The sequence below is a fragment of the Lampetra fluviatilis genome, chromosome 8, assembly GCF_964198595.1.
Source record: "Lampetra fluviatilis chromosome 8, kcLamFluv1.1, whole genome shotgun sequence".
Classification (NCBI taxonomy): Eukaryota; Metazoa; Chordata; class Hyperoartia; order Petromyzontiformes; family Petromyzontidae; genus Lampetra; species Lampetra fluviatilis.
In genome coordinates this window covers 14,449,517-14,476,978 of record NC_136282.1, presented here as the reverse complement: position 1 = coordinate 14,476,978, position 27,462 = coordinate 14,449,517, and the positions used below count along the sequence as shown (strand labels likewise).

Here is a 27,462-nt window from a genome sequence, read left to right as displayed (position 1 = left end):
GGAATTGTGCCGTAAGAATGCGTTTTTTTCTCCCATTACCGATTAAAATGTGCACATGCTCACGTGATAAAATGCGCACGATGCCCGATCCACAAATACGAAGGAGAAATCGCAGCAATACACGACTCCACTGTCCCTGGCGCGGCGATCTGGCTTGACCACCTGAATGTGAAATTGTAGTTGTTGCTCTACGTCTACATCAGCAGCCGTACCAAAGTCTAAGAAGTTCGTAACGAATTGGCATGTTCTGTTTACGTGACAAGCCTTGCTAATTGGTTGGTGGTGGCGGGTTTAACGACACATTGAAACGTATGCGATCTAACCCAAACAACCTCTTTTATGGATGATATTGGTCGCCTGCTACGTGTTAAACTGACTTTAACGATTGCTTGAGATCACCGTGCGTTCACTAGTCACGGGGGCGAGCTATCAGGAGCAGATTCAAAACTCTGCCGTCCCATCTGGTCGTAATTATCATTAGGCATGCAGATATTTAATGTCTACAGCTAATTAGGAAGGAGATATTGCTTCCAAAACAATGCACCACTTCTTTCCCGAGCCCACACACACTCGTGGGTGGCATTTTTTTTTTGGGGGGGGGGGCAAAGGTTTCCTAGTGCAGCGTGAACAAGAGGAACAGCCGCACGCGGATGGGTTCAGAGGTCAGCGCGAACGTTTGGGACACCGCAAGGAACTCTCGGACCGAGTTGCAGTGGCTCATTATGGCGAAGCGCGCGGTCGACCCGAGCGAAACATTTCACCGAATTTAGAAATTCGCGTTACGGGAGGGGGGCGCGTGGCTCTGGGATGAGAGCGCTAAGTCGGCAAGCGTTGAGAGCCTGGGTTTGAATTCACGTTTCCATAAAACTAAATTCTATTTGACCAGGTGAGGCCCACTGAGCGACGTTGCTCATTTTCAGAAGCGAGCAGGCTATCACAAATTACAGCTCAACGAAGTGGCTTATCATCGTCACGTGAAAATGTATAGCGGTCAACTACTCTAAACGCAGGTTTTTTATTTTATGAAGGGAAAGACCGGAGGACCCAGAGCTATTATGGGCTACATAGCTCAGTGGGCCTTACCTGATAAAATAAAAGATAAGTGTAAAGTTTAATAGTTTATGACCACAAAAAACACGAGATGCACGGGGAAGCTGAATGGTTGTGCTCATGCCGCCCTCTGGCGATCACAGCGCGCTACTGCAGCCACACCTCCACTCACCGCTGACTTCGAAGGGACCGCCTACTTTGTATGACCCGCCCACTTGCTCGTTAGGCCCCGCCTCTTTAATTTTAGCCCCGCCCCTTCTGGTTTATGCCCCACCCCCTCCCCTCCCCCGCCCGCGTGGTTGGGCAAGTTTGGGGAATTGGTGGTTGTCGTTGAATGAATCAGAATCTTTCGACTGGAGGAATCCGATGAGCTATGAAGCTCTTTTTCACAGACTTGCGATAGTTTTCACAGATGTCCAGACGGAATAGTGGCGGGGAGCGGGGGGGAGTGTGTTTATTGTTGTTGCGTTGCCTGGCTGCATGGCCCATTGCCGGCAGAAGCACCGTCCACCAGAGGGAGCTCCGTCGAGACCTGGGGCCCTCTTCTCTATTGCAAGGCCAGCGGGGCCACTGGCGGTCCCTCCCTGGTGGCCTTGAGTACGGCCGCCGACAATACACAACACGTGACAACACCCCCCCCTCCCCCCCCATATCATCGTGCTGCTGTCAAACCCAATGGTTTCCAATGTGTGGCGGCCGTCACTCTGTCGTGTCGCCTAAAGTGCCCCCCGCCGCCCCCCCGCTTTCTGAAAATGAGTGAAGATCACTGGGCTAGAGGGTGCATGGAGACCCCCCAGGGGCCCTGCCAAGCACAAGGAAACACGCCCATCGATTGCAGAGAAACTCCCTGCAGTTCGTTCTCCACCATTCGAGTCGCGACCACCAATCCACACCTCCGATTAGCGCTGTTCCTCACTTCCGACGAGCGCGATTGGCTACGTACGGTGAGAAAGAAATTCAACATACATTTGAACGCGCGATACTTTTGACGTTAATCACGTGACCCGCCAACAGACCGCTCGTGGAGCCTGCTGGGAAACCTGTTGAACTCTTTGATTAATAATTATCCGTAGGCAGATTATCCAGATTGCAAACTAAAAATGTTCGCTAAAACAAAATATCCTTATTCTCGCACTGGTTTATTTGCTGCTCATTTATCAAAAGGCATCGACTCATTGTGCCGCAAAAAACGACGGCAAAGCGATCAGCAATAAAAAAATATCGATGGAACATTTTACGTATTTTTTCCGACTTCTCACTCCTTAATCTCCCACCTTTTCTCTATTGCCCATTCTCTTTCCCTCCAGTCGCCCCTCCAGTCCTTCCTGTCCATACTCTTTTGTGATTCCCCATCACCCTCTTATCGCCGTCGCTCATTCCCCAATCTGTGTAGCACACCCCTACCATCTAAATCATTCTTTCACCGTTTACTAATCTTTGGGTGAAAGCGCTCTATAAATTAGATTGTCGCCTACCATATATACGTTTTCATTAGTCGTGCTTTTGATTTTATTTAGGTCACCCCTGCCGCCAACTATCGTTACCCCAGATAACGTTGACTTGACTACGGTAATTGAAGAGCCCTGCCGTAGTAGTTCACCAGATCTTCGACAATGTCTTTGGGTTAAAGGTTCACCGACAGGTTACGGGACAGATCCAGGTGCCATGTGTTGACCGACTGAGATGACTGGCAGATGCACCACCTGTGCCCCCGACTGCACCAACTTGCTACCTTTTAGCCGACCCGCACTGCTCTTATTGTTGTGAGCGTCGCTCCTCTGCACTCCTTTGTTGTTGGAGGGCGATTGCCTCCAACTGCCGAGTAGCGTCCTCTATGAGCCTCCTCCATAGAGGCCGATTTTTACACTTCTGGTACCAGTCAGGGTACAAACGCACACACCCCAGCAAAAGACCATCTCACAGGGATGGAGGAGTTTAATAGCTTTTATTGAGCAGACACTGCTGAGAAATACAATTTTTTTTCTATTGGGGACTCCAGAAACCGCGTTGAGAATTGGGAGGTTTGGCACCACTAGGGTAGCGCCGTGTGGCTCAAGCTCGCGCCTGTGCGGTCTTGGACAGAACCTTGAGGTCAGAGATGCACTTAGCAATGGTCTCCTTATCCTGTGCACAAAAAGAAAAATATCACTTGTATATGATGATCATCATCACGATCCATGGCCAGATAGCCCGTTGGTGTCCACTGCACATTTCGTCACTTGTTTCCACTTTGGTGCCAGAAAGATGTGCCAACATGCTCAAGTAGTGCCACATCTTTCCGGCACCATTATTATTACGATCGCGCAAATTGCAAAGAAAGACTTCCGGCGTCGCGACGCAGTAAATGCCCGGCAGCGGCTCGGGTGATAGTCGGGGCGCTCTCTGGCTGGCACCTGCTGGGGCGTGATGCTGCCCATGACGCCGCGCTCCACCCAGGTGATCATGTGTTCTTGCTCGGTGCGTCGCTGCATGTGCTGCAACGCCAGCTGGTAGTCCAGGCGTCTCTTCACCTCCCTCACCACGTGGTGCAGGCGCTCGCGCATGTTCGTCTCCAGCAGCAGGGCCACGTTGTTCTGTTCCGAGCCAGCGGGCAAACAGACGACACCGGTGTAAAGTCACGGTACTCGAATTGTAAATGTTGTGGGTTTACTCTGCAACACACCCATGTGCTGATCTAGTAACTAATTGGAACGTTTTGTTTAAGTGACAAACCTTACTAATTGGCTGTGTCGGGTGGTGGCCGGTTTAACGACACATTTATAGAAACATGATATAACCAAAAAACCTTTATTACGGAAAATATTGGTCACGAAAGCCTAAACAGACGACACCCCTGTAGCGTGACCCTAGTGGAACGGCGTGTCCTGGAAATAACGGGGTGCATTCAAGGGCTGGGGTGCTGTGGTAAAGCTGTTTTCTTAACAAACACCACTTTACTTTCAAGAAGACCAAATTGAGCCCATTTAGAGATTGTAATGTAGAGAGGTAAAACAAACCATGGCTGAAACCACCAAAAAATTAGAAGCCTATACTGGAAAATAATATCCAATGCGTGCAGTACTGTACAGTACTAAACTCGGACTGCAAGGCACGTGGCACTTTGGTGCAGAGGCAGCTAACAACACAACAGCATTGTATTTCACGCTGATTGAACTTATATCCAACTTTTAATGTTATTATGTTTTAGCGCTCCGTTGCAGATGAGTGGCAAGCGACGTCAAGCGAGTGGACAAATTACAACGGTCAAGTGACCGTCGCATTACTCCATCCATAGGCCAGGCTGCCAACCTGTTGAACATTGAGGGAAACACAGAAATAAAACCCTGATGATGTGGAACGATCTCGCATCTGGCAAACTAAAATGTAACAATTTTGTTTATTTCACCAGGTAAGGCCCACTGAGCTATATAGCTCTCTTTCAGAAGCAACCCGGCCACAAATAATAGCTCAACGAAGTGACTTATCACGTGAAAATTTTTCGGCACTCTAAATGGACGTTTCTAAATCCATGCAAACTCCATACATACAGGCTTTGTTAGGGTCGAGATCGAAACCACGACCGCCTGTATACCAGGTGATACAAGTAACATCTTGCAGCTCCCCTTGATGGCGCATCACGCGCGACAGAAGGCAACGGGGCCACCCACCTTCTTGGCGTCGAAGAGCATGTTCCTACCCTCCACGCACCACTGCTCTTTCTTCTCGCTCTCGATGGCCTTCGTCAGGTTGTTGATGGTTACATCCCTCACCGAGTTCACGCTCTCGATCAATTCCTGCCGGGGGGGAGGATATAAAAATTACATCCGTCCACACTCGCTGGTAAGGTAAAGATACAAGTAACGATGGCGAGGTTACATTTTGATGCGTCTAAAGTGTCCCCGCATTGGTGTGCCGTTTTCAGATTATTTCCGAGAATAGCGTTGTCAAACGTGTGGAGAGGGGTGGCACAGCTGTGATCACACTACACAATGAATCCAGCTCGATACTCGTGCATCTCACGAGCCACTGGGTCACCTCACAGATGGATAAAAGTAACGACTGGAATACGATCTGCGTTGGATTCCCGGTCACAGTCGCAACATCAGTGGCAACAGATAGCTGAATGGACCATGGCTTCGGGCTGTGAATTGTTGACAGTATTTGTTATTGCTTATCAAATTAAATTTTGGTTTTGCATCGCTGTTGGAAAACAAAGCCAACTCGAAATTTTCGCGTGAGGAAAAAAATGTAAACATGAATTTGATTTCAGCAAAATCAATCGCGTTAAAATTAATCATGACGATGAGACCCTTATCAAAGTAAAACACTGGTGTTAAGTAAAACCTAAATATTAATTCAACACGTGATTGGTGCCATATTTGTATCCATCGCTCTTGAAAACCTTCAGATTCAAACATTCATGTCTAGGTTCAACAAATTAAAAAGTATTGCCCGTCAATTGTAGACCCTAATAGATTTTAAAAGTTATATGCAGAAACCACAATATTTGTGGTCAAGTTCAACTTCCTAGATCTTCTAGAACATCTTAATCATTTACATCAGCCACTCATGTGTATTGGATGTATGTAGCACTTCGGGAATATTATTCGAATTTACACCAAACACAATTGTTATTGCCACAATCACTCACTCATGGTGGTCTATATGTGGGGAGTGACGGCGCAGCGGTTAGCGCACTGCGGACCCGGCGATCCGAGTTCGATTCCCACTCACGGCCAACACCAGTGATGATGATCTGAACTGGTCCTGGACCTCTCCTAGCACGACTAAATCTCAAATGAGCACCTGGTGCGATGTGTAAGCATCATTACTGGGGAAACAAAGACGGTCAGGCATGGCACTGGCCACCCACCCCCTCGAGTACTGCTCTGGCCTTCGTCGGTGCTCGCTAACAGCACTTGCCCCACAAGTCTGTTAAAGGCTACACGGGAGGTCTTTGTCTGTTTTTAGACATATATTAAATTATTCTAGATTTGAAGCTTTCGTGACTGCAAGGATTCATACTCTTAGGTTTTTTTCGGTAAAGTCACGTAGAAAAAAAAAAGAATAATAGAATTAAAATAATAAATCATGACGTTTCGGAGGCAACACAAGCTTCCGTCTTTAGGTGAAACGGTCACAGCACAATTTCGAGTGAGGAAAAAAATGTAAACATAAATTTGATTTCAGCAAAATCAATCACGTTGATACAGCAATTGTGCTGTGACGGTTTCACCTGAAGACGGAAGCTTGTGTTGCCTCCGAAACGTCGTGATTTATTATTTTATTTCAATATTTTTCTATTATTTAAATATTATTTATGTTTTACCTACATGACTTTACCGAAAAAACCTAAGAGTATATATTAAATAAATAAATGCTTGCTCAAGCATTCTAGAACATACGTCATTCAGTTTGTCTGCGTAGGCGGCAACGTCTTTCCCATATTTCTTGACGATGTAGACGAGGATTGCCGCCATGCTGAGGCCGGCAAAGGTCTCGTGGTTGATGATGTACAGCTCCTTGGAGAGCAGGTAGGTCAGCAGCCCGAGACCCAAGGTGTACGGACCTGGCAGTCCAAGGATCAAGGAGGTCACAGGTTAAAGGGAAAAGGACAAAGCTTTTCAGCAAAGGCTGAATTAATATAGCACACAACTGTAATAATTATCTTCATTATCATCAGGCAGGATCAGTCTGGATGAAGACCTCTACAAACTGTTGTCATCTGTCAATCTTATGAGTCGTCAATTCAATCGAGCTACTGCACATAAGGGTAGCAAATTCAGTGATTCATCAACTACAATGCATTGTTATGCTTACAATAGGGGTATGGTACAAAGGATGGAGGTGCATGCCCTGAGTTACACCGAGAGATGGGAAGAGGAACAGGTGGATCAAACGCAAACCAGAGACATCATCTTGATTGTTAAGGAAAGTAAGTAGTGGCTGCCATAGTTTCCAGCATTATTAATTCAGAAAGATCATGGTTTATGAGAACATGTATAAAAAGCAATTGATTCTCACACGCACGATTATTTTCTCCAAAAGCATCCAAACGTACTTTAGTTCGTTACTGAAGATCAGTGTTCTCATTCACTCGCGCACCTGTGACGCCGATCTTGGGGTAGAGGAACTGGAATAACTCCTCTGGGACGAAGCCATGGCGGACCTTCCCGCCAGTTTCAGGCAGCCGGGGCACAGGAGCATGGCTCTGGCTGCTCGTGTGCAGCAGATTACGGGGCACAGCGACCACACTGCAGGGGCAGGACGAACAGTTCGCCAGCGAGTCGGTCAAACAGGCAGGCAGTCAAGACAGTGAGACCGCTAGTGACTCGGTCACGCAGCTATTAAAGTAGTCGGGCAGCCAGTAGGTTAGTCAGCGAGTCAGGGTATGAGTCGGTGGGTCATGCAATCTGTAAGGCACGTATTGAGGTTGCAAGTCAGTGAGGCAGTTAAGCAGTCATTCAAGCAGCAGATAATATGTTAAACAGAAGATGAGCACTGTCAAGTTTGAGTAGCTAACCACTGGTTGTAAAAAAAATATTTGCACGTGCCAAAGAGCCTCAGACTCAAAACAGAATGTCAATAGGACAGAGGGTTAGCCAATACAAATCGATTAATAGATTGATATTAATTCTTTGAGCACCTTAAAATGCATTAGATTTTTGGGAAGGATATTCCATTTATGTAACAAACCCTTCGTCATTATTATTTTGACAACTCTATGTTTGTTTCATATAGGTCAACAAATTTTGCTCTTAACTTACCAGACCCTGGCAGCTGCAGCAGGCTTTACAGCCGCTGTCAATGAGAAAGGAAAAAAACAGGTCAATCACACTGTCTACTAAATGGTTTACTCAGCAGGAGAAAGGAGACGACCAGATCTGAGTTGGAGGGGACATCCCCCCAGCCCCAAGTCACCAGGTGTCTCCGAAGCGTTCAGAAGCTATGCACATTTTATTCAAATTCAAGAGGTCAATGTCATGAGTGACAGCCAATGTCAGTGATGCCATCAAACCTCACTCTTGCATTCTTTCAGATCCCACGGCAACGGCCAAGTCATAACACGATTTGCAAGGTCAAGTACAAATCTAGTCCCATTATATATACAAGAAAAAACGTATATTAATCTCGGTCTTCCCCTTGTTTAATAAACACGTCCTTCAAGTATCTGCTCATCACCACAACCAGACTTTAGCGTCTCACTCATCCTTTAGTCACAGACTTCTGGGTGCCACTCTCTTGCCCGACTGTAATCTGCCCATGTTCACCCTGCATATTTCGCATACTCATCACAACCTCGTATTCTTCCATTTCACGTACAACCTTTTCTACAAATATTTTATTCCGAACCTCCAAGTTACTTATGATTTAATACCTTCCACTCACACACTCTTTCCAAGTTACCAGTCATTTACCCTTCTATCCTTCATACACCTTCAATGGCACGTTCCATTTAGAATTTCCAAATTGCTCACCCAGCCCTTCCATGATATTACTAGCATCCTTCGGATACACCTTTGAGTACAATTCCGAGTACAGAACTTTAGCATATAGTTTCTTTGTTAATGCTCGTCTCTCTTAACAGTCTAGCCCGATAATACTATAGTATTTAGACGCTGACAAATTTCGAATTGTTGTGCTATTGCTGTCCTTGCGTCAAACGCCCATCTCCTAACACCGAAGATGACCTCCACACTCTTCCAATGACTTATGAAGACCACCAATTGGCAGCACACACGAACTACATACAACACGAACTACATACAACATGTACACATGCACAGACGTGTGGACGCGTTGCCCCAATACAATCAGCAAGCACATACATGCAGTGACGTCAATCGTGCCATAGCTTTAAAGCATTTATTTTCCTCACTACATTAACACAGATTGTAACTTGCGTCGGGCAGCTTAGACAAAGCACGGTGTAATTACAAATAATTATAGTAATCGGCAGCGGTCATGGTCAATCAACTGCTGGATGAAATCCTCCCCAATCCACCAACCTCCCACGACCCTGCACTGCAGCTAAACCCGGCAGGCACAAACCGCACACGAACACATTTAACTATAACGTGCATCCACAACCACGACGAGTCGCCGTCGATCATCTCTCGACAAGTACTCTTCTACGCAGATAAACATTGACGCCGTTCCGCGCAACGCCGCAACACCCTAGGCCTGAGGCCTACACCGACGGGCCAGGCCTGTCAAGGGCACCGCGGTGTCAGTTCAAGGGGGAAGAAACCATCGCCCCGACCCGCGGCAGAGCGCGGGAGGAGCTCCCTACGACTGGCCGAGCGGCCGGGAGGGAAACCAGGGGAAGGGGAGAAGCAGTGAGGCGATCGAGAAGCGGCAACCTGAGAGGAGAGAGAGGCGAGAGAGCATCGCGAGGAGGTTGACTGCTCCTCCGTCTGCCCGGCAACTCAAGACTGCGAGTCGAGCGTGGAGGGAGTGACCTGGGGAGAGGGGAGGCACGCGATTGGTCGGGAGGGGCGTCACGTGGTGCGCAAAGCTGAGAGCTTTGTGATTGGGTGAAAGGCACAAGGTAGAATCCGATGAGCTGTAAAGCGCTTTTAGTTATTTTTTAAACCGCGAAGGCAATCGCTAGCGATATTATCCGTGATTTGAGGTTTTTTGGTTAGATCGTGTCAATATAAATGCGTAATAACCCCTTGCGAATTGGTTGGTGGCAGGTTTAACGAGACATTTGCGAGATCTAACCCAAAAAAAGTATAGTGTGGATATAAAGCTCTTCACAGAACGTTACAACAATACGAATACGAAACACGATATCAGTGCAAAATATACGATAGGTAAACAAAGGACTGAAAAAAGTAGACATATTAAACGATTTTTTTTGTCTTACCAGGTAAAACCTGGCCACAAATGATTGCTCAAAATAAGCGAAATGGAGGGTAAGGCCGGAAGACCCGGATACGTTTTTTTTAAAGGTATATAGCTCAGCGGGCCTTACCTGGTAAAAAAAATAAAGTTAATGCTGTAGTTAAATATTAGTATGAGTGACCACGTTGCGTAAGCGTCCGAGTTTCCTTCTCCCCGAGTAAGATGGCCGCCCGAGAGTTCCTCTCCCCATTCAAGATGGACGCCTTGGAAATGACGTCACGACGCGAGTCCACGTTTCCTATTTCCCACGACGAATTAAATGTATTTGGCGATGCTGCTGCTTCGGCAGTGGTGCAAAAGGACGAATTTAAAATATATATACATGTGTACAAATATATATTAACCAACGTTTCGGGCGATAGCCCTTCACAGCACATAACACACCACATGCACCTATGTGGCCTATTTGCACGGAACATCGCCTATTATATATTTGCCTTTGAATGCCACCGAACGGTAGTTATTGACGAACGTATTTGGGTGATTGTTTCCTCACGTAAGATGGATAACCCCGCCGGTGGTGGGTTTCTTCTTCCCTACCCAACATGGCCGCCTTCTCTCCCAACGTCACTGCACCGCCCACGTGTCCAGCTCTCCACCCCCACCTAAGATGGCCGCACGTGCATTACAATGGGCCAAGGATGGCGGGGGCCAAGGGTGGGGGCGGCGGGGGAGGGGGCTCTGGAGCAGCAAGGCGGCTCCTTTTACAGACTTCTTCCGTGACGTAACGTACCAACGTATTAAAAATGCATTTACAATGTTGTGGATTTTTTTAAATCTCCAACACACCGGTGTTGCTGTACTCGTAACGAATTTGCGGGTTTAACGACCAAAAAAAAACATATTATGGGTGATATTGGTCGCGAAAGCCGACGATGTGCTAAATGTTGAGTTGTGTTCCGAATTCGCAGGGAATAAAAAAAAAGAGCGACTTTTATAGAAAAAATAGCCTCTTGTTAATGCAATCGGACCGCGGTGCATCGTGGGAACGGGATACTCCGCCCCGCCTTCCTCCTTCGCCCCTCCCCCCCACGCGCATGCGCAGTTCGCATAACGGCGTGCGAGCACTTGAGGAGGAGGAGGCGACCATGGCGAGCATAGAGGACATGTACAAGAACTACGGCATCTTGGCCGACGCGAAGGACAAGGTGGTCGAGGTGAGCCGAGCACGCGCTGCCGCGTGGCCGAACGAAGGCGGTGGAGGCGGCGAGGCGCCTCGCGGTACCTCCCGGCGGTGGCTGCGCGGGGTGCCGTGGTGGTGGTTGGCAGTGAGAGGGGGGGGAGGTTATGTAGGCCTCGGTGGCCATGTTTGTGTGGCCGATTGCACGGCGGGAGGGTTAGTCCCGAATTTTAATCTCTCGCTCGTACATCTCTCAGTTAACCCTCTCTTTCACCGTCCCATGTATCTCGCCTTTTCTCTCTCTTCCCCCCCCCTCGCCTCCTCAGTTTCCACCGTCTCTGTTTTTCGTGTCGCCGCTTCGAGGTCTCCTCGCAACAATAAACTCGACTCGTGTGTCCGTGGCGCAGCAGTAGCGTGGTGGTGTTGGCGTGGGGTCGTGGTTCGGTGGCTCTGCATGCAATGGGACCCCCCCCCTTCCCGCGTTGTAAACCCGCAGGTCCCCTGACACTCACTATACAAGCGGTGGAGTTGTAGTTGTTGCTACGCATCTAAATCCGCCATGCGAAGGGAGAGGCCTGCAACTTGGACCGCCTTGCCACGCCACTGGCTCGAGTCTTCGTCAGCTCTGTGTTCGTTTAATGGATTTGCTATGTAAAGTCTGGGTTTCGTTTTTTTGTTGTTGTTTAACTACGTAAGGTGGTACATGCTTTGTGGAGACTTCATCTTTCGTACGGCTGATTTCACATTCAGGTGGTCAAACCCAGAGGAGTGGTGTGTCTCATTCGCGTTTGTGTATCAGGGGCATTGCGTCGTGAAACGTTTTAATACGGTCTGTTCTGCATGACCGCATTTGCACCACTACTTCTCGAGAGTTGTGGAGACTAAGGCAGTGTTACAGACGAATTTTGTGGTTTTATCATTTGTGCTCGTGCACCACTGCCAACGCAGAAGCAGCATCAGATACTGGGTAGGTATATGTGTAAAACAAGCATGTATGGGTCAACTATGTAAGTCCAGTGGTTGGCGTGGGCCACAACTGGTGTACGAATGAATTGGGGGATCTCTATCCCCCCCCCGCCATCATCTTCGCTGATGGTCCTTAGCCCCTCTGACTCCAGTGCAGTTGCATCGCCTGCATACTCGATGTATATATACCGTCCCTCTGGATTAACTCTGTCCGTTCACCCCGCGTTGTCTCCTTTCTGATCAGTTTAACACGTAGGCTTTCGCAACCAATATAATCCATAATACAGGTTGTTTTGGGTTAGATCGCGTAAATATAAATGTGTCATTAAACCCGACACAGCCAATTCGGTTTTATCACGTAAACAGAACGTGCCAATTCGTCACTAGTACTGCACACCGGTGTGTTGGAGAGCCAAGCCACGAACGTTTACAATCTTGAGTACGACGTTTCGCCAGTAATTACAACTAGCTTCATCAGGTGATCGCCAAATGTGTGTTTCCACATGCGCACCCCTCTGTATACGCTGATTCTAGCTTCTCCATCTCTCTCCTTAGTTGTCTTTCCTCTGTTCCCTCTTGTCGCTGCTCTATCCTGGCTCCCTCTTTTTTCCCACTCTGGCTGCCTCACTCTCCAACATTCCTCTCTCAGTCTGCTTTGTGCTCGCCTTGCTCTCTCGCTCGCTTCTCTCACCAATCTCTTTCCCCGTTTACTCCCATCATCGTTCTGCTCAGCCGGATGTTGAGAATCGTGGCCTCGGCATGATGTTAACGCCGCCACGTTTTCCCCCACAGCACAAGGATGCTTACCAGGCTATCCTGGATGGCGTCAAGGGTGGCCCCAAGGAGAAGCGGCTGGCGGCGCAGTTCATTCCCAAGTTCTTCAAGCACTTCGCGGACCTGGCCGAGAATGCCATCAACGCACAACTCGACCTGTGCGAGGACGAGGACGTCTCGGTGAGGCTGTGTGGTGGCGAGATGTTAACTACCTCTCCTGGTATGCAGGAGGTCTCGTGGGTTCGATCCTGACCCTTGACGCACGTTCTCCCAGTGGTCGCGTGGATTTTTCTCCAGGTCCTCCGGTTTTTTCCCCTCCACGATTAAATAAATGCGTTTAAAGTATTTGGTTGCTTTAAATGTGCACGTGATAAGCCACTTCGTTGAGCTATCATTTGTGACCGGGTTGCTTCTGAAAGTGAGCTATATAGCTCAATGGGCCTTACCGGGTGAAATAAAAAGTTTATTATCGTGTGGACCTTCCTTTTCCCCCATGAAATATGCGAGTAAGGGGGTCCCAGCTCCTGGATGGCCTTTTACATATTAACATAGTTGAGTACAAACCCAAAGACCCCATAACGTCGTGTGGCCAGCAACGAAAAGCGAAATCAAAGTTGTAATAGATATGAGTTAACACATTTCTGGAATTCATCAAGATGAAAAGAGTTTTGAAAAATAGATGATGGGAGGGAATTACAAAGTGGAGCACTGCGTAGGAAGATGCATGTTTAGTCCTGCAGTATGTAAGTTCAACTTGTGTTACCCGTAGTAACCAATTATGCTAATCAGAGGTGCGGGGCAAGGACGACAAACTAAACACAAAAAAGCAGTTTTAAATGAATTAGTTTTCAATTATAGTCTTCAACGTGGGTGAAGGGTATCAATGAATCAAGTTTCTAGGAACTAAGGTCGTAGCAATAGAAGAGTAATCAGGCGACTTGTCACTGGTAAGTGTTGGATCATCAGTCAATCGTAAACTTGGAATAGGTTGCGTTCTGGTAATGAGATTCAGTCGTCGAAACCAGCCCAAAGATTGTTGCTTAAACATGCTGTTGGAAATGATTTGTTCACAAGGTCCATATGCGCAATGACAGTTGATAGTTTTATATGTAGCAGGTCAACCACTTGTCTGTTTAATTATAATTATGTTACTCGTTGAAATCTTCCACCATGCAATGCACTTATATTTTGCCATAGTTCAGTATAGCATATTCACAATATGTATCCTGGAGGAATCTAATGAGTTATGAAGCTCTTTTCCACAGATGTCCAGTAGTTCACACCTAACGGTTTCAGTTCTCCTCTGTGCGTTCAGATTCGCCGCCAGGCCATCAAGGAGCTGCCGCAGTTTGCGACGGGAGAGAACCTGCCGAGGATAGCAGATGTACTCACGCAGCTGCTGCAGTCCGGTGAGAAACGCTGAATGATTACAATTCATCACATCAATATTTATGTCTTCCCACATACACGGGTTGCAGATATACCAAGTCTTGCATATAACAATGTTTAAAAAAATAATTAGGTAAATAAAAAAAAAGTTTGGCACTGTTGAAGCTCAAAATCAAACATCGTGCAAAGTAATACCGACTTAATCTTCTTGGTTCTTTCGGTAAAGTCACGTAGAAGGGAAATAATAAAATAATAAAGATGAAACATAATAAAATACAATTGTCACGACGTTTCGGCCACAACCCAAGCAGCCGTCCTTGGGTGAAGAACAGGGCTGTTGGAAAGACGCTGTTCTTCACCTGAGGACGGCTGCTTGCGTTGTGGCCGAAACGTCGTGAGAATTGTATTTTATAATGTTTAATTTTTATTATTTCCCTTCTACGTGACTTCACCAAAAGAATCAAGAAGATGAATCCCTGCAGTCATGAAAGCTTTAAATCGAAATTTAATACCGACTTGTTGGCTGTCCATGGCACGTGCCATGCAGTCCCAGTCTTGTACTGTTCCGTGCAGTAAACACCGAAGCATTGAGTCTCATATTCCAAAATTAACTTGTGATTTAGTGGGATGCAGCTGTGGGTTCTTATTCTTTTATACACTTTTTTAACCTTTGTACATTACAAGTGGTAAATGGGCGAGAGGGTGTTGGTAAGAACGTTGATATACCTGAACCATTCAGGTATTTTGAGGATACTACACTGGACACCTATTGATGACTCATGTAACGATGTAATGATCCGATCACCACCATCTGATGGATTCTTGTGATTTGATATAAGAATATTTTCTATCGTCTGCCTTGTACAATCTGTTTTGTGCAGTTACGTTTGTCCCATTTGCCGAAAAGGAACATTAATTATCGTAGTCACTGGATACCAAACAAAGTCCCTGGGATTTGACGCTCTTAAGTGTGACTATAAGAATGGATTTTAATTGACAAATCTATGAGTTGAATCGCTACATGGATAGTATTTACACCTTTACCTCGTTATTCCATGAGCCATTCTTTTAATGCTACCCCATTAATAACACATTCATAGAAACATACTATCTCGTATTGATGTCTACCTTCATACAGCGATTGCATTCATAAATCCTGCATACAACGATCGTGCATGATGCCAAATATATCCAATCATCGCTGAAACTATACAGTACCCCATACTGTACCGTATAGCCTATACGGTGCACATGTACCTGCGTGTAACGTATTTCATTTTGCATTTGACTTGGAGACCTGCCCATTACACACTTGCACGTGCATGGCAATGGCGCGTTTACATTGTCACGTCGTTTTCAAAGGCCGGGTTTGAAGTGTCATTTAACCTGTTCGAGTGAACCCCCTGATAGAATTGTGAGATTTGTTGCGGGTCCACAACGCGTACTTCGTTACGAACGAGGCAACAACTATACGTGTTTAATGAATGCACCCGTAATCGTCGTTAGATGACGTTGTGTGCATGCAAGTGTGCGGGCACGTAAAACAATTTTTTATTTGACCAGGTAAGGCCCACTGAGCAATATAGCTCTTCCAGGAGTGACCTCGCCACCAATGATAGCTCAACGAAGTGGCTTATTGTCGTGTGGAATTTTATAGCAGGAGCTAAATACTTTAAACGCACTACGATTCTAAATGAGCGGAAAAACCGGAGAAAAATCCATGCATACTGAAGTTGTCCCCGTCTCTTCCCTTGTAGACGACCAGACCGAATTCACGCTGGTGAACAATGCTCTGCTGAGCATATTCAAGGTTGACGCCAAAGGTACGTATCGCGCGCTCTCTCGTAATTTAACTAAACTGCGATGCGTTGGGATGGTAAGTGCGAAGTGCGATTTAAAAAAAAATACATTAAAGTTTCTTGTGTTGGTTGTTGGCGCACAGGACAGTGTGCGCTCAAACTATGTTGGCGGATTTTACATATTCTGAATATAATGGGCTTTTTTAGGGTGGGGGGAAGCTGAAACTAAACTGTCCAAATCGCAGACAGCACGCTAGCGCTTGCTGCCTACCAGCGCGGCGCAATAATGTCACGCACCAGATGGTCACAGTTTCTTACTGTACTTTACATTGACTACTGTGGCACTGGATTGTGCGGTTCACAATCGGCTCGTTGTTTCAATCGTGCTTTTTTACCTCTTCATATTGATTTATATATTTGTTGTAACTTTAAACAAGCTATAGAAATAGCAGTACAAGCTGCAATGGTTAAACGTGGTCTTTTCGGTGCACCGAGTTAACATCACGGGACAACCCACCCATGCTTGACTCTTTAACTCCGAACTCCAACTCCTCTCAGATGTTAGGAGGTGGGGTGGTGAAGGAGAGCTTTTGGGTCTGGGGCCACCAAAACAAAAACTCATTTATCACTAAGGAGTGAACTTGGGTGGGCGAAAGAGTTATTATGTTTCTTTTCGCACGGAAGCCTCACGGACTCATAACTCTTTCAGGTGGGTCCTTAAAAGTGTTTTCAGTCGGGGCGTGGCGATTGCTGTGTATATTCCAAATGGGTAATTCGCGGAGTAGGCCCCACCCCATCATCACCTCCCGCCCACGGCCACTCGTGCTGGCCATCACCCCGCCCATGATTTAAGTGTCGTTAGTTTCAAGTCTGAACATCTTTCACCGTGGTAAGCTCTTGGGAATAATAATGTTTTTTTTAAGTCTTGCGACATTGGCTCGGACTCTGATGGATCCAGAACATCTGTCTAACGGCTTCCATCTTGCCGGTAATTGGTATTTTTGAGGTCACCCTGTGCTTGGAGATACGGCGATCGCCGGATAAACTCACAGCTCTGCTACACGTGCTACCGCTGCTACGCACAGGGACGCTGGGAGGGCTCTTCACACAGATTCTGCAGGGAGAGGACGTGGTGCGGGAGAGGGCTATCAAGTTCCTCTCGACGCGCCTCAAGACCCAGCCCGAGGAGGTGCTCACCAAGGAGGTGGAGGAGTACATCATGGTGGAGTGCAAGAAGGTCAGCTCTTTCATTTCGGTCGTAAGCCCGGCGAACGAAGTCGCCCAGAATTCACCTGATCTTGGCACATCTCGGAAGCCTAGCAGAGGACCGAGCTTGAATAATTGCTTGGACGGGTAATCGCCATGCATAACAGGGTGTTAAAGGACACTCAGCTATGTATATATGTTCAACCTCTTTCGCACTGTATGTAGCCAACCGTGCTAATCGTGCAGCAAATTCCGTTGGTGTACTGCACCTGTATGTATGGTCAAGTAACCCCCCCAGCGTGCAGCAGCAAAACTAGTAGCAGAACCGGCAGCAGCAGCAGCAGGTGACCCCCTGTGTGAACGTGCGTGCAGGTGCTTGAAGATGTCACGGGCGAGGAGTTCATGTCCTTCATGCGTCTCCTCTCCGGCCTCAAGTCGCTGCAGTCCGTGAGCGGGCGGCAGCAGCTGGTGGCTCTGGTGGTTGACCAGGCCGACCTGGAGCAGGAGTTCAACCCGGCGGATCCGGACGCCGTAGATCGGCTTCTGCAGTGCACCAGACAGGCGCTGCCGCTGTTTTCCGTGAGTCCGCGATGCCTCCTCAGCCGCTTCCCTCGCGACCAAATAAAAATGGATTTCATCGTCCGTTCCTCGAGTCGTTAAATAAACTTCAGGGGTACAGCAAGGGGTGGTGAAACGACGGCCTGCGTGGCGGTCACGTTGCCTTGGGGTCGCGAGCTTTAACCGCTTGCTGCAGAGGTTGCCCCGTTCATGCCCGTCGGTTGCCCTGGTTAACCCTTTCCCATTCCGAGACGTCAGCAAGTTGCAGGGTGGGTCCCGTTCACCGCTGAATATTTTTATCTAGCCATAGCGCCGCTGTTTTTAAAGACATTCTTCTTGCCGCAGAGAAGCTTAGCGACACGGCCGCACTCTGTGATAGCTGGCGCCAAACTGTGCCACACGCGCTCCTCCTGCATGGTGTTGTGGGAGCCTCGGTACGTCTTCCAACCTGAAGACGCGCCGATTAAAGTTATCGTAGTTTTTGTTCAGATTCCGTTTTAATGCGGTGCACGTATATCGTCGGAATGGGAAAGGGTTAATACTGCGGATGTGTAAACCACAAATATGCGGCGACTGCTTCGCAGTGGACGGTGGACGTTCTATAAATATTCCATGGCATCGGTATAATAAGCGGAGATTGTGCGTGGTCCATCCCGGCGTCACGGTCCAAATTTAGCAAATTTGAAAATGTAACTCGAGTTACTTGGTGGGTAAATCAAATGCGGAGCATCGCCCCCCCCCCCCCATCTATCGGCAGACCCTACGCGCCTGTCAAACACCGCTGCCTCCGCTTCTGTTTTCACCAGAAAAACGTGCACTCCACACCGTTCGTCACGTACTTCTGCCAGCGCGTCCTCCCAAACTTGAGCCTCCTGCCAGGAGAGGAAAGTGGCAACACGCAACTCGAGGTGAGTCCAGCAACAAAGATTGACAAAGGAGAAGATCCTACCCCGTGTAGCCTTCAAACAGACTGTTTGGGGGTGCAAGTGCTCGAAGTGACGAGCGCCTGTTAATGCCGCCATGGCACACGAAGGGGTGGGTGGCCAATTCCATGCCTGGCCACCTTTGTCTCACCAGGTTCATAGCACAGTGTGGTAACCACTACACTACCCCCCCCCCCCCCCCAGCGAAATAGAGGGGGGTAAGAAGTGTTAGTGAGCACCAATGAAGGCTGGGACAGTGCACGAGATGGTAGTGTTGCCAGCACCACGAAGACACAAAGTTCCTTCGCTATAGCCTTAACAGACTGTAGGAGCAAGTGCTGTTAGCGAGCACCTATGAAGGCCGGAACGGCACACGAGGGGGTTGGATTGCCAGCACCGTGCCCGGCCTCCTTTGTCTCCATATTGGTGACGTTTACACACCGCACCAGGTACTCATTTGAGACTGAGTCGAACTAGGGGAGGCCCTGGACCTTCTCAGAATAATCATCACTGGCATTGACCTTAAGAGTAAATTGAACCCGGGTGGCCAGCACCACACGCGCACAAATCTTCAAGCTCAAGGGGAGTCCATCAGAAAAACCGAGCCCCCTCCACACACACACACACGTGGGTGTACGCTGGATGTATTTCATTATCGAGCGAGTGGAAGTTGAACTGTTGAACTCTGCCGCGTGTCTCCCGCCGCGCAGGTTTTGAAACTGCTGGCTGAGATGTCTCTCTTCTATGGCGTCGACAACGATAAGCTGGAGAGCAACGTGAAGGAGATATTCAACAAGCTCCTCGTAAGATCCCTCGCCCGCCTCACACTAACGACTCCTCGCAGTACCCCCCTTGGCACCGCCGCCCAATCCACCCTCGCTCAGTGGGAGGGGATGCTCATTCTCCTCTGCTGGCAACATTTTTTTTCCTTTATTCTGTTGTCCTTCACCCCGCACTTCCGATTAGCACGGTTGCCTACGTACGGTGCGAAAGAGGTTCAGCACACATACATACATACTGGCAAGACGAACGCAAACCGCGTGCGCCACGCCGGCCTTCAGTCGCTCGGTGACGCCACTTGCCCAGAAATTCTGGTATAGCTACAACCTCCAAACGTTGGCTGGGTGGGTATCTCTTGTTCGTTGCCGACAGGAGTACATGCCGCCGCCACCGGAGGAGACGGAGAACGGCGACGGCCCGGCGGCGACTGCAGCGCCAGCGGCTGCGGCGGAGGCGGCAGCGCCGGCGCCCGCGGCGGGCGCAGCGGTGGCAGCCGTGGCAGTGGCGGCAGCCGGGGCCTCTGAGGAGCCGAAGCTGCAGTTCAGCATGGTGGAGTGCCTGATGCACACGTTCCACCAGCTGGCGCGCCGCACGCCGGCGTTCCTCACCGACGCCGGCAGCGCCGAGCGGCTCAAGGACTTCAAGCTGCGGTATGTATGGTGGGGGGAAGGGTCGGAGGGGGAGCGCCACGGCGACTACCGTGGAGCGAGCCGTGTCGTGCGTACGCGTGTTCCCGTTACCACCCGCTCGATCGCCAGCCCGCAGCGTGCCGCCGCTGCTGTTGAGTGGCTTGGTTATGGGTTAAGGGGAGTGATGTAGTCCGATTCCAGAATCGTTAATTATAAACTGTCCATTGTGCAACTGGTCATCCAGAACAGGACCATACAACATTTAAAAATGCAATGCCCAATCCATAATGAGGGACTCCACTGCTCTTTATGCGCTTGACCAGCTTGACCACTTGAATGTGAAATAGTTGTTGTTGCTCTGCATCTACATCAGCCACGCGAGAGAAGTGCGTTGGTAGAGTTTCCTTCATGCTATGAGGCCTCATAGTAATAATTGACTCTTCGGTGTTTGCCTTGTTGCCTTTAAGAATGTACAGTATGTAGAAGCGGTAGTGTCCAGTGTATATGTGCAGTATATTGTAGGGAGTGGGAGTGCAGCGGTGAGCACGCTGCGCTATGAACCCGGCGACCAGAGTTCTATTCCCGCTCATGGCCAACACCAGTGACGATTATCTGAACTGGTCCCGGGCTGCCTCGAGGTAAACTTGGCCTCAAATGAGTACCTGGTGCGTTGTGTAAACATGGCCACTCGGGAGACAAAGGCGGCTGGGCGTTGTGCTAGCCACCCACCTCCTCGTTAGCTGTTCCGGCATTCATAGGTGCTACTCGCTAACGGCACATGTCCCAAGCAGTCTTTTAAGGCTATACGGGGGGGGGGATCTTTGTCTTTGTGTGTCTGCAGGTTGCAGTACTTTGCCCGAGGCTCCCAGGTCTACATTAAGCAGCTGAGGTCTGCGCTGCAGGGCAAGACGGGCGATACTCTCAAGACACAGGAGGTATGTCCCTTCAGCTCTGAGCTCACAGGGCAACGTCATGACTGGGCTATCCAATTGCTCGAATGACCTATTACTCTTCAGGATTATCACTTGGTAATTTTGACTTTTGGGGATGGGGTAACGTTATGTTCTGGCCAAATTTCTTTCGTAAAAAACCCTCAACCACATCAATACACAGCCTTGACCGTGTCCACAGTTTTTGTATTATTTTGTTTGTGGTGTTATTTGTTGCTGTAGTAGTAACCAGATTTCCATTGTGTAACCGGGTCCTCATCGAAAATTAGCATTTATTGTCCAAGGGGGTTTTTATCTGGGCCCTAATGAAACATAAATAAACCACGAACCCGACACAGCTGAGTGCATTTAATTGTCACGCGTTACGAGCGTTTAAAGTGTCGGTTGTTACCTGGTCCAGTGTGCAAACATCAGTACTGGGGAGGCAGGCGACCGGGAGTGTTGTTCGTCACCCACCCTATCGATCGCTACTTCCACGGACCAACCAAGCCGGTCGTCTTTGTGTTCACCTGTCGACATGCTACTGGACATCCTGTGAAAAAAAAGAGCTTTATAGCTTCTCGGATTCCTGCAGTGCAAATACATATTTTGATTCTGACATTCAACTGTAACACTCACCTGCACATATTCATATGTTCGGCTTGCCCCGTTATTTGAAAAATTCTCGCTTGATTGTTGAGCCAAACCTATAATAGTTGGCATGTTACACGCTTGCACACGAGAACGTTTAAAGTGATCGACTCTGTCGGTTGGCGGGGTTAGGGTCTTGCGACGGAAATGTGGCCACACTGTGCCATAACCCAAAAATCCATTACGGATTGCAATGAAAATTGCTCATGATAATTGACGTTGCTCTGAAATATTCAGAGAGAAACAATACCTTATTCAATCAAAACTTGTTTTTATTCACGATGGGGTGGTATATTTGGCTGTATTGTGAGGAGAGAGCTGGTGGTGCATTGGGGTAGAAAGCACGAATCGACTCTAAAACGTGACGTTGAATTTTTTTCCGCAGAACAAAATTAAGGTGGTGGCGCTAAAGATAACGAACAACATCAACATCCTCATCAAGGTCAGCCACCGAGCCGTCGGGCTACCACCTCGTCCCCCCCCCACCACCCCCTCCTGCCGTGCCACGTTTGGTTTGTGTGCCGGTCCTCCGTTGAAATTGCCGCTCGCCTCCTCGTACGTCCCTCACCCCCTCCGTGCCCGTGCGTTCCATGTCTGCAGGACCTCTTCCACAACCCCCCGTCCTACAAGAGCGCCATCACGCTGTCGTGGAAGCCGATGCAGAAGGCCGTTGCCCCCGCCGCCGCCACCGCTGCCTCCGTGGCGCCGGCGGCAGAAGTTGGGTGAGTGGCGGTGGGGAGCCCCCCTCCCGTGACCTCGCGTTGACGCCACAACGATTTCCTGCCGACGTCGTGCATATGACGTTATCTCGCGCAGCTCCGAAAGTGTCGTTATTTCCGCTAGTTAAACACTGCAGCGGACACGCGTGCTCGCAATTTGTGCTTTTTTTTTCTCTCTTGTAACGTTTTCGGGATCGCTTTTTGCCGTCGATTTAGACGTTCGTTCGTAATTCCCACGCGCGCCTCTCTTGACCTTGCGCTCTCCTCTCTCGCCCCCGCGCGCGTGCGTGGCGTTGTTCGTTCAGGCAAAAGCGCCGGTCTCTGGGCGAAGAGGACACCGCGGCCAAGAGACTGGTGGGCCCCAGGAGGGACGAGCGGCAAACGTACCGCCCTCCCAGCGGCAAGTACAGCGGAAACATGACGAGCTACAGCTCCTACGGTGAGTAGTCCCGCCCACCGCTCGTTGCTGGCCGCCTCTACGGCGTGACATTGTGCGTCTTTCAGAGTGTCCGCGGTGTTGTAGTGCTCGTCCACCGCTTACAACAACAAGAGTCATGATGATGTTATCGCAGCCATTGATACGATAGTGGGCGAAGGTGCCCCTCCTCTTCCACATCGTGTCGGTCGTGGGGGTTGTGTTTGACCACGCTTCACCACGCTGGTCCGTCGTTGGTGCGGGTTGGTTCGGGATGCCAGAATGTAGAAGAACGGTGCCAACGAAGGGTTTTGCCTAACAGCCTTCTGCCACCCACAACACAGCCCCTCCACAGCCTATATGTATGTAGAACTTCTTTTTCAGCATATGTAGCCAACTGAGCTAATCGGAGGTGCGGGGGAAGGACAACAAACTAATCACAAAAAGCAGTTATAAAGAAATGAGTTTTCAATCTAGATTAAAAAGTGCGTTGCTCCAGTGGCTTCTTAATATCGGAAAGAAGAAAGTTCCAGACGGCCTCGAAAGCGCGTGATGCGGTGACCGCCTTTGTTCGATGACCAGCCAAAAGCCGCTGCTGCGATTGTGACCGGAGTTTGCATAATCGTTTATGCTTTTTGACACGATCCGCGAGGTATTGAGGTTCATTTGTGGCGAGAACTTTGTGTGAGTGCGACCTTACAATGCACCTTGGTCTCACCCTGGGATTGTGTGGCGTGAGTTTGACGTGTTTTTGTTTTGTCGTTTCACATTTCAGCAGACCGTGGTCGAGGAGGGTTCCGGGGAAGGGGCAGAGGTCGAGGTCGTGTGACCTATTGACCTCTTGACCCCCCCACCACTACCCAGTCAAGGCGAGCACGGGCAGCCTGCAACGACCCCGCGATGACCCACCCGCGTTTTTATACGCCGACGGACGAAGGACGGTCCCGTTCCTCGCCCCCCTCCACCGATCGCCCATCATCACGACCGCCAACTGCAGCGCTGTCCTGCACGGCGCGTGATCCCACACCCGACCTCTTCACTCTCAACCTTCCAACCAGACCCTGGGGAAATTGTAATTAGATCTACAGCATTGTCGTAAGCTGAAATCACAGTTACACCGATTGGAGTTCATTATAAATGACCCAAGGTCTTGCTCCTAACCCCGAAACCACCAACCTTAACCCAAACCCCGACCTGAACCTGAACCCACGACCCTATCTACAACTCTAACCTTAGTGCCCCCAAAACCCTCACCTCTGGATCACACAGTCGCTCGTAATTTCATTGTTTTATACGTGAGTGTGTTCAACTGCAGAATGGCCTTTTCCACGCTCCTGAGTAGGTGTTTTACATTAACGAGACGGAGGCTCTCACTCCGCTTGGCATCGCCATCGCCCCATCACCATCGCCCCATCACCGTGAGCCCCATCACCTTGGGCACCATTACGGGTAAATGGCCCATCAATCGGTAGCACAGCCCCCGCCCACCCGCCCGCCTGCCCGCCCCCTCGTAGTGACTATTATTATTTCTGCTTGTACGTTTGACGAGCGTAACTAAATTGCGCGTCTGACGGTCAAGTGTGTGTGTCCACCCCGATGGCGACGCAAGTCCCCGTCTTTTGCCCGGGTGGTCGTTCTCACCCACGCCAGAGTTTCGTTTCGGGGGGTGGGATGTGGGGGGTGTACGCAGCTGCCACCGCCCCGCCGCGTTTGCTCCCCTACGGAGCAGCAGACGAAGCGGCGGTGACGGTGGATTTGGTAGGGACTGTTTCTCGTCGAGGTACGGTGCGAGGAAGAAGCGTTGGTTACGATTTGCTGATTTGTTGCGGGGCGGGGTGGGTGGGAAAGGGAGAATGTGGCGGGTTGGCGCATTGCGTTCGGAACCCAGCGAGCTGACAAGTGTTGGACGTTCACGACTCACATCGGTGGCGATTGATATCTGAACCGATCACGGCTCGCCGATTTGGTCAACTGCGCCGCAGCACATTTTTCCAACGTACGGTTGAATAGCTCCGTGACGATAATCGACCCGGATGAAATGGAACATCTGAGATGGCCAGGAGAAACTGGACGGTACAAATGAGTATTTTTAAAGAGATCGATCGATTCTGGAATTAAAGCGCGGTCCCCGCACCGTGACAATTCTCATCGAATCGCCGGCGAGGCGAATCGTTGGCCACGTCTTGTGCACAACAACACCTTGTCGAGGCGAGGCTGGCGTGGTCGTGCCACTCCGTTAACTTATAGAAATCATCGAGAGGCTGTTGATAGGCAACCACTGCAGAGTTACAACCGCATCGCGTACGACGACCAGGAGGAGAGGGGGGGGGGGATACGTAGAGATGCGTGCACCACCACAATCGGGCGCGTTGCATTCTGTTTGGTTGGAGCTACAGAGGGGCGCGATCGCTCTTCACAAGCCCCCTTTGGCGGCGACCGCCGCATTATCGCCAATGTCGGTAATCCTCCATTTGCCGCTCGTAACACTGCTTCGTGAATCGTGCTGTGAACGCCATTCCCTCGGCGAGTTTATTCGGTACAGGAGGAAATGAAATCGGGAGGATATGCGATCGAAAGACGCAACGCCGTTGTAAGATGAGCTACAGTGGGCGATTTTATGAGTAGAGATCAACCTCAATGGCGTGGTGTGCATGGTCCCGAGCGCAAGGAAATGCGTAGCGTCCCCTGGCCCTGTCGCTCATCCCTTGATTCGGCCTGGGATCTGTGGGCCCTGTTGCAGTGGCACCGCCCACCTGTACTCGATGGCTGAGCTACGGAAGTAGCCTCAAGAAAAACATCTCGCTAGGAAAAGTGTACACGCGTGGAGGAGGTGTACTCGTCGGCAGCGGGGAGAAGGGTTTCTGCCGTTCAATCTCGGCAAAAGCACACGCCCGGTTTTATTTTTGTTCGCGACCGATTTTGTTTTTGCTTGTTCTCGGAGGCTGTGCGCGCGGTTACTCGGCAGTGGTGCAGCAGTTGGAAGTGGTGATTCCACTCTTCAGAGTGGTGGAGGGAGGGAGGCACCTTCGAGTGTGGATTTTACTTGCGATGTCGTGTGTAGTTTGTTCATTGAAGCTACAAAAATCCCATGGTTTGGCCCGGGACGCTGCGGGGTGAAATTTGTTTCCAACCTCCGGAAAGTCAAGTCTCCCAGATTTTATCCCTTTTGATTTTACGTTTCTGGCTGGTCTCACCTGTGGGCAAAGAGGGCGGCGCTTACCTGAGGAGTGGGAGTGGCTACCCGAGTAGGTGGGCGGGGCCACGGAGGTGCCAGCAGTAGAATGGACGTGGCTATAAAAAGTGGGAGTGACTAGGGGAGCATGCCAGCCTTGCTCGCAACGTCCCGGGGCTGAGCCTCTTGAGAAATGTGGTAGCTGTTAAAAAAAAAGTTTTGAGCCCAGGCGTATTATATGACCTTATGTGTTTGCATGATCGTTTTATAGAAGAGTTTTCATTATGGTGACTGCATTCCAGATTTTTTTTTTCCTTCCCGCAGTTTAAGCAGGTGTAACATTTTGACAAATAAACAGTTTCCTCGGAACGTTGTCGACCTCTGTGGCACTGGAGCGCAACTTCTTGCACGGCGCGTGACGTGACCAAAGCCATTGGTTTGAAGCTTTCGTGACTGAAAGAACCAAAGGGTATCTTCTTGGTTCTTTTGGTAAAGTCACGTAGAAGGGAAGTAATAAAATAATAAGAATAAAACAATAAAATAATTATCACGACGTTTCGGCCACAATGCAAGCAGCCGTCCTCAGGTGAAGACCAGGTCTGCTTGCGTTGTGGCCGAAACGTCGTGAGAATTATTTTATTGTTTTATTATTTTATTACTTCCCTTCTACGTGACTTTACCGAAAGAACCAAGAAGATGAATCCCTGCTGTCACGAAAGCTTTACATCGAAATTTAACCAAAGGGGGTAGTGACTGTTCGTGCCGCAAGGCCCTGCGTGGCTTTAACGAGTTCGGATGCGCAGGGCGGTGGTTCTCCAAGTCGTGCTTGGCCCTTTGGACCGCCCAGCAACTCCCACCCGCTGGTGAGAACTCATTCACGTCTCTCCAAATACAGCCCGGGAAAAAAAAAAATCTTGTTACCGGAATATAAAAAAAAATTACGCAGCTAAGGGTATGTTTTTTTATGAGGATGGTGGCATTTAGATCTTATTAGTTTAGGGAAGTTCACCTAGCTTCAATTTTTGATTTCAGCATTGTAAGTAAAATATTCATTAAATATGAATTGTCGTTTCCGGATTAACCTCCATTTGCATCGTATCCACCTGGACCACGTGGAGGACCGTCACAGGTGGGGCCGGGGATGACTTTACTCTGAGGACCACCGTGATAAAAGGGTGACTCCACTCTTGATGTCCACCAGGGTAGAGGGGGTGACGTCACTCTTGATGTCCACCAGGGTAGAGGGGGGTGACGTCACTCTTGATGTCCACCAGGGCAGAGGGGGGTGACGTCACTCGATGTCCACCAGGGTAGAGGGGGTGACGTCACTCTTGATGTCCACCAGGGTCGAGGGGGTGACGTCACTTGATGTCCACCAGGGGTAGAGGGGGTGACGCCGCTCTTGGGTGTCCACCAGGGTAGAGGGGGGTGACGTCACTTTTGATGTCCACCAGGGGTAGAGGGGGTGACGTCACTTGATGTCCACCAGGGTA

The 27,462-nt window shown here is 49.4% G+C and overlaps 2 protein-coding genes across 2 annotated transcripts; one reads left to right on the top strand and one right to left on the bottom strand.

Annotated features, from left to right (window-relative positions):
• Window positions 1-2,978: 2,978 nt before the first annotated feature.
• On the bottom strand, window positions 2,979-9,491 carry ATP5PB (ATP synthase peripheral stalk-membrane subunit b). The gene is made up of 7 exons (XM_078859238.1): window positions 9,393-9,491; window positions 7,797-7,830; window positions 7,135-7,283; window positions 6,435-6,598; window positions 4,698-4,823; window positions 3,444-3,623; window positions 2,979-3,174 (listed from the first exon to the last, which is right to left on the bottom strand). The coding sequence occupies exons 1-7, from the start codon at window positions 9,418-9,420 to the stop codon at window positions 3,103-3,105; spliced, it is 753 nt and encodes a 250-aa protein (XP_078715364.1). The 5' UTR covers window positions 9,421-9,491; the 3' UTR covers window positions 2,979-3,102.
• Window positions 9,492-10,960: 1,469 nt separating this feature from the next.
• API5 (apoptosis inhibitor 5) lies at window positions 10,961-26,347 on the top strand. The gene is made up of 14 exons (XM_078859237.1): window positions 10,961-11,096; window positions 12,818-12,979; window positions 14,115-14,208; window positions 15,946-16,011; window positions 17,073-17,224; window positions 17,566-17,772; window positions 18,558-18,659; window positions 19,385-19,477; window positions 19,827-20,104; window positions 20,925-21,018; window positions 22,049-22,105; window positions 22,264-22,385; window positions 22,688-22,821; window positions 23,573-26,347. The coding sequence occupies exons 1-14, from the start codon at window positions 10,977-10,979 to the stop codon at window positions 23,632-23,634; spliced, it is 1,743 nt and encodes a 580-aa protein (XP_078715363.1). The 5' UTR covers window positions 10,961-10,976; the 3' UTR covers window positions 23,635-26,347.
• The last annotated feature ends 1,115 nt before the right edge of the window (window positions 26,348-27,462 follow it).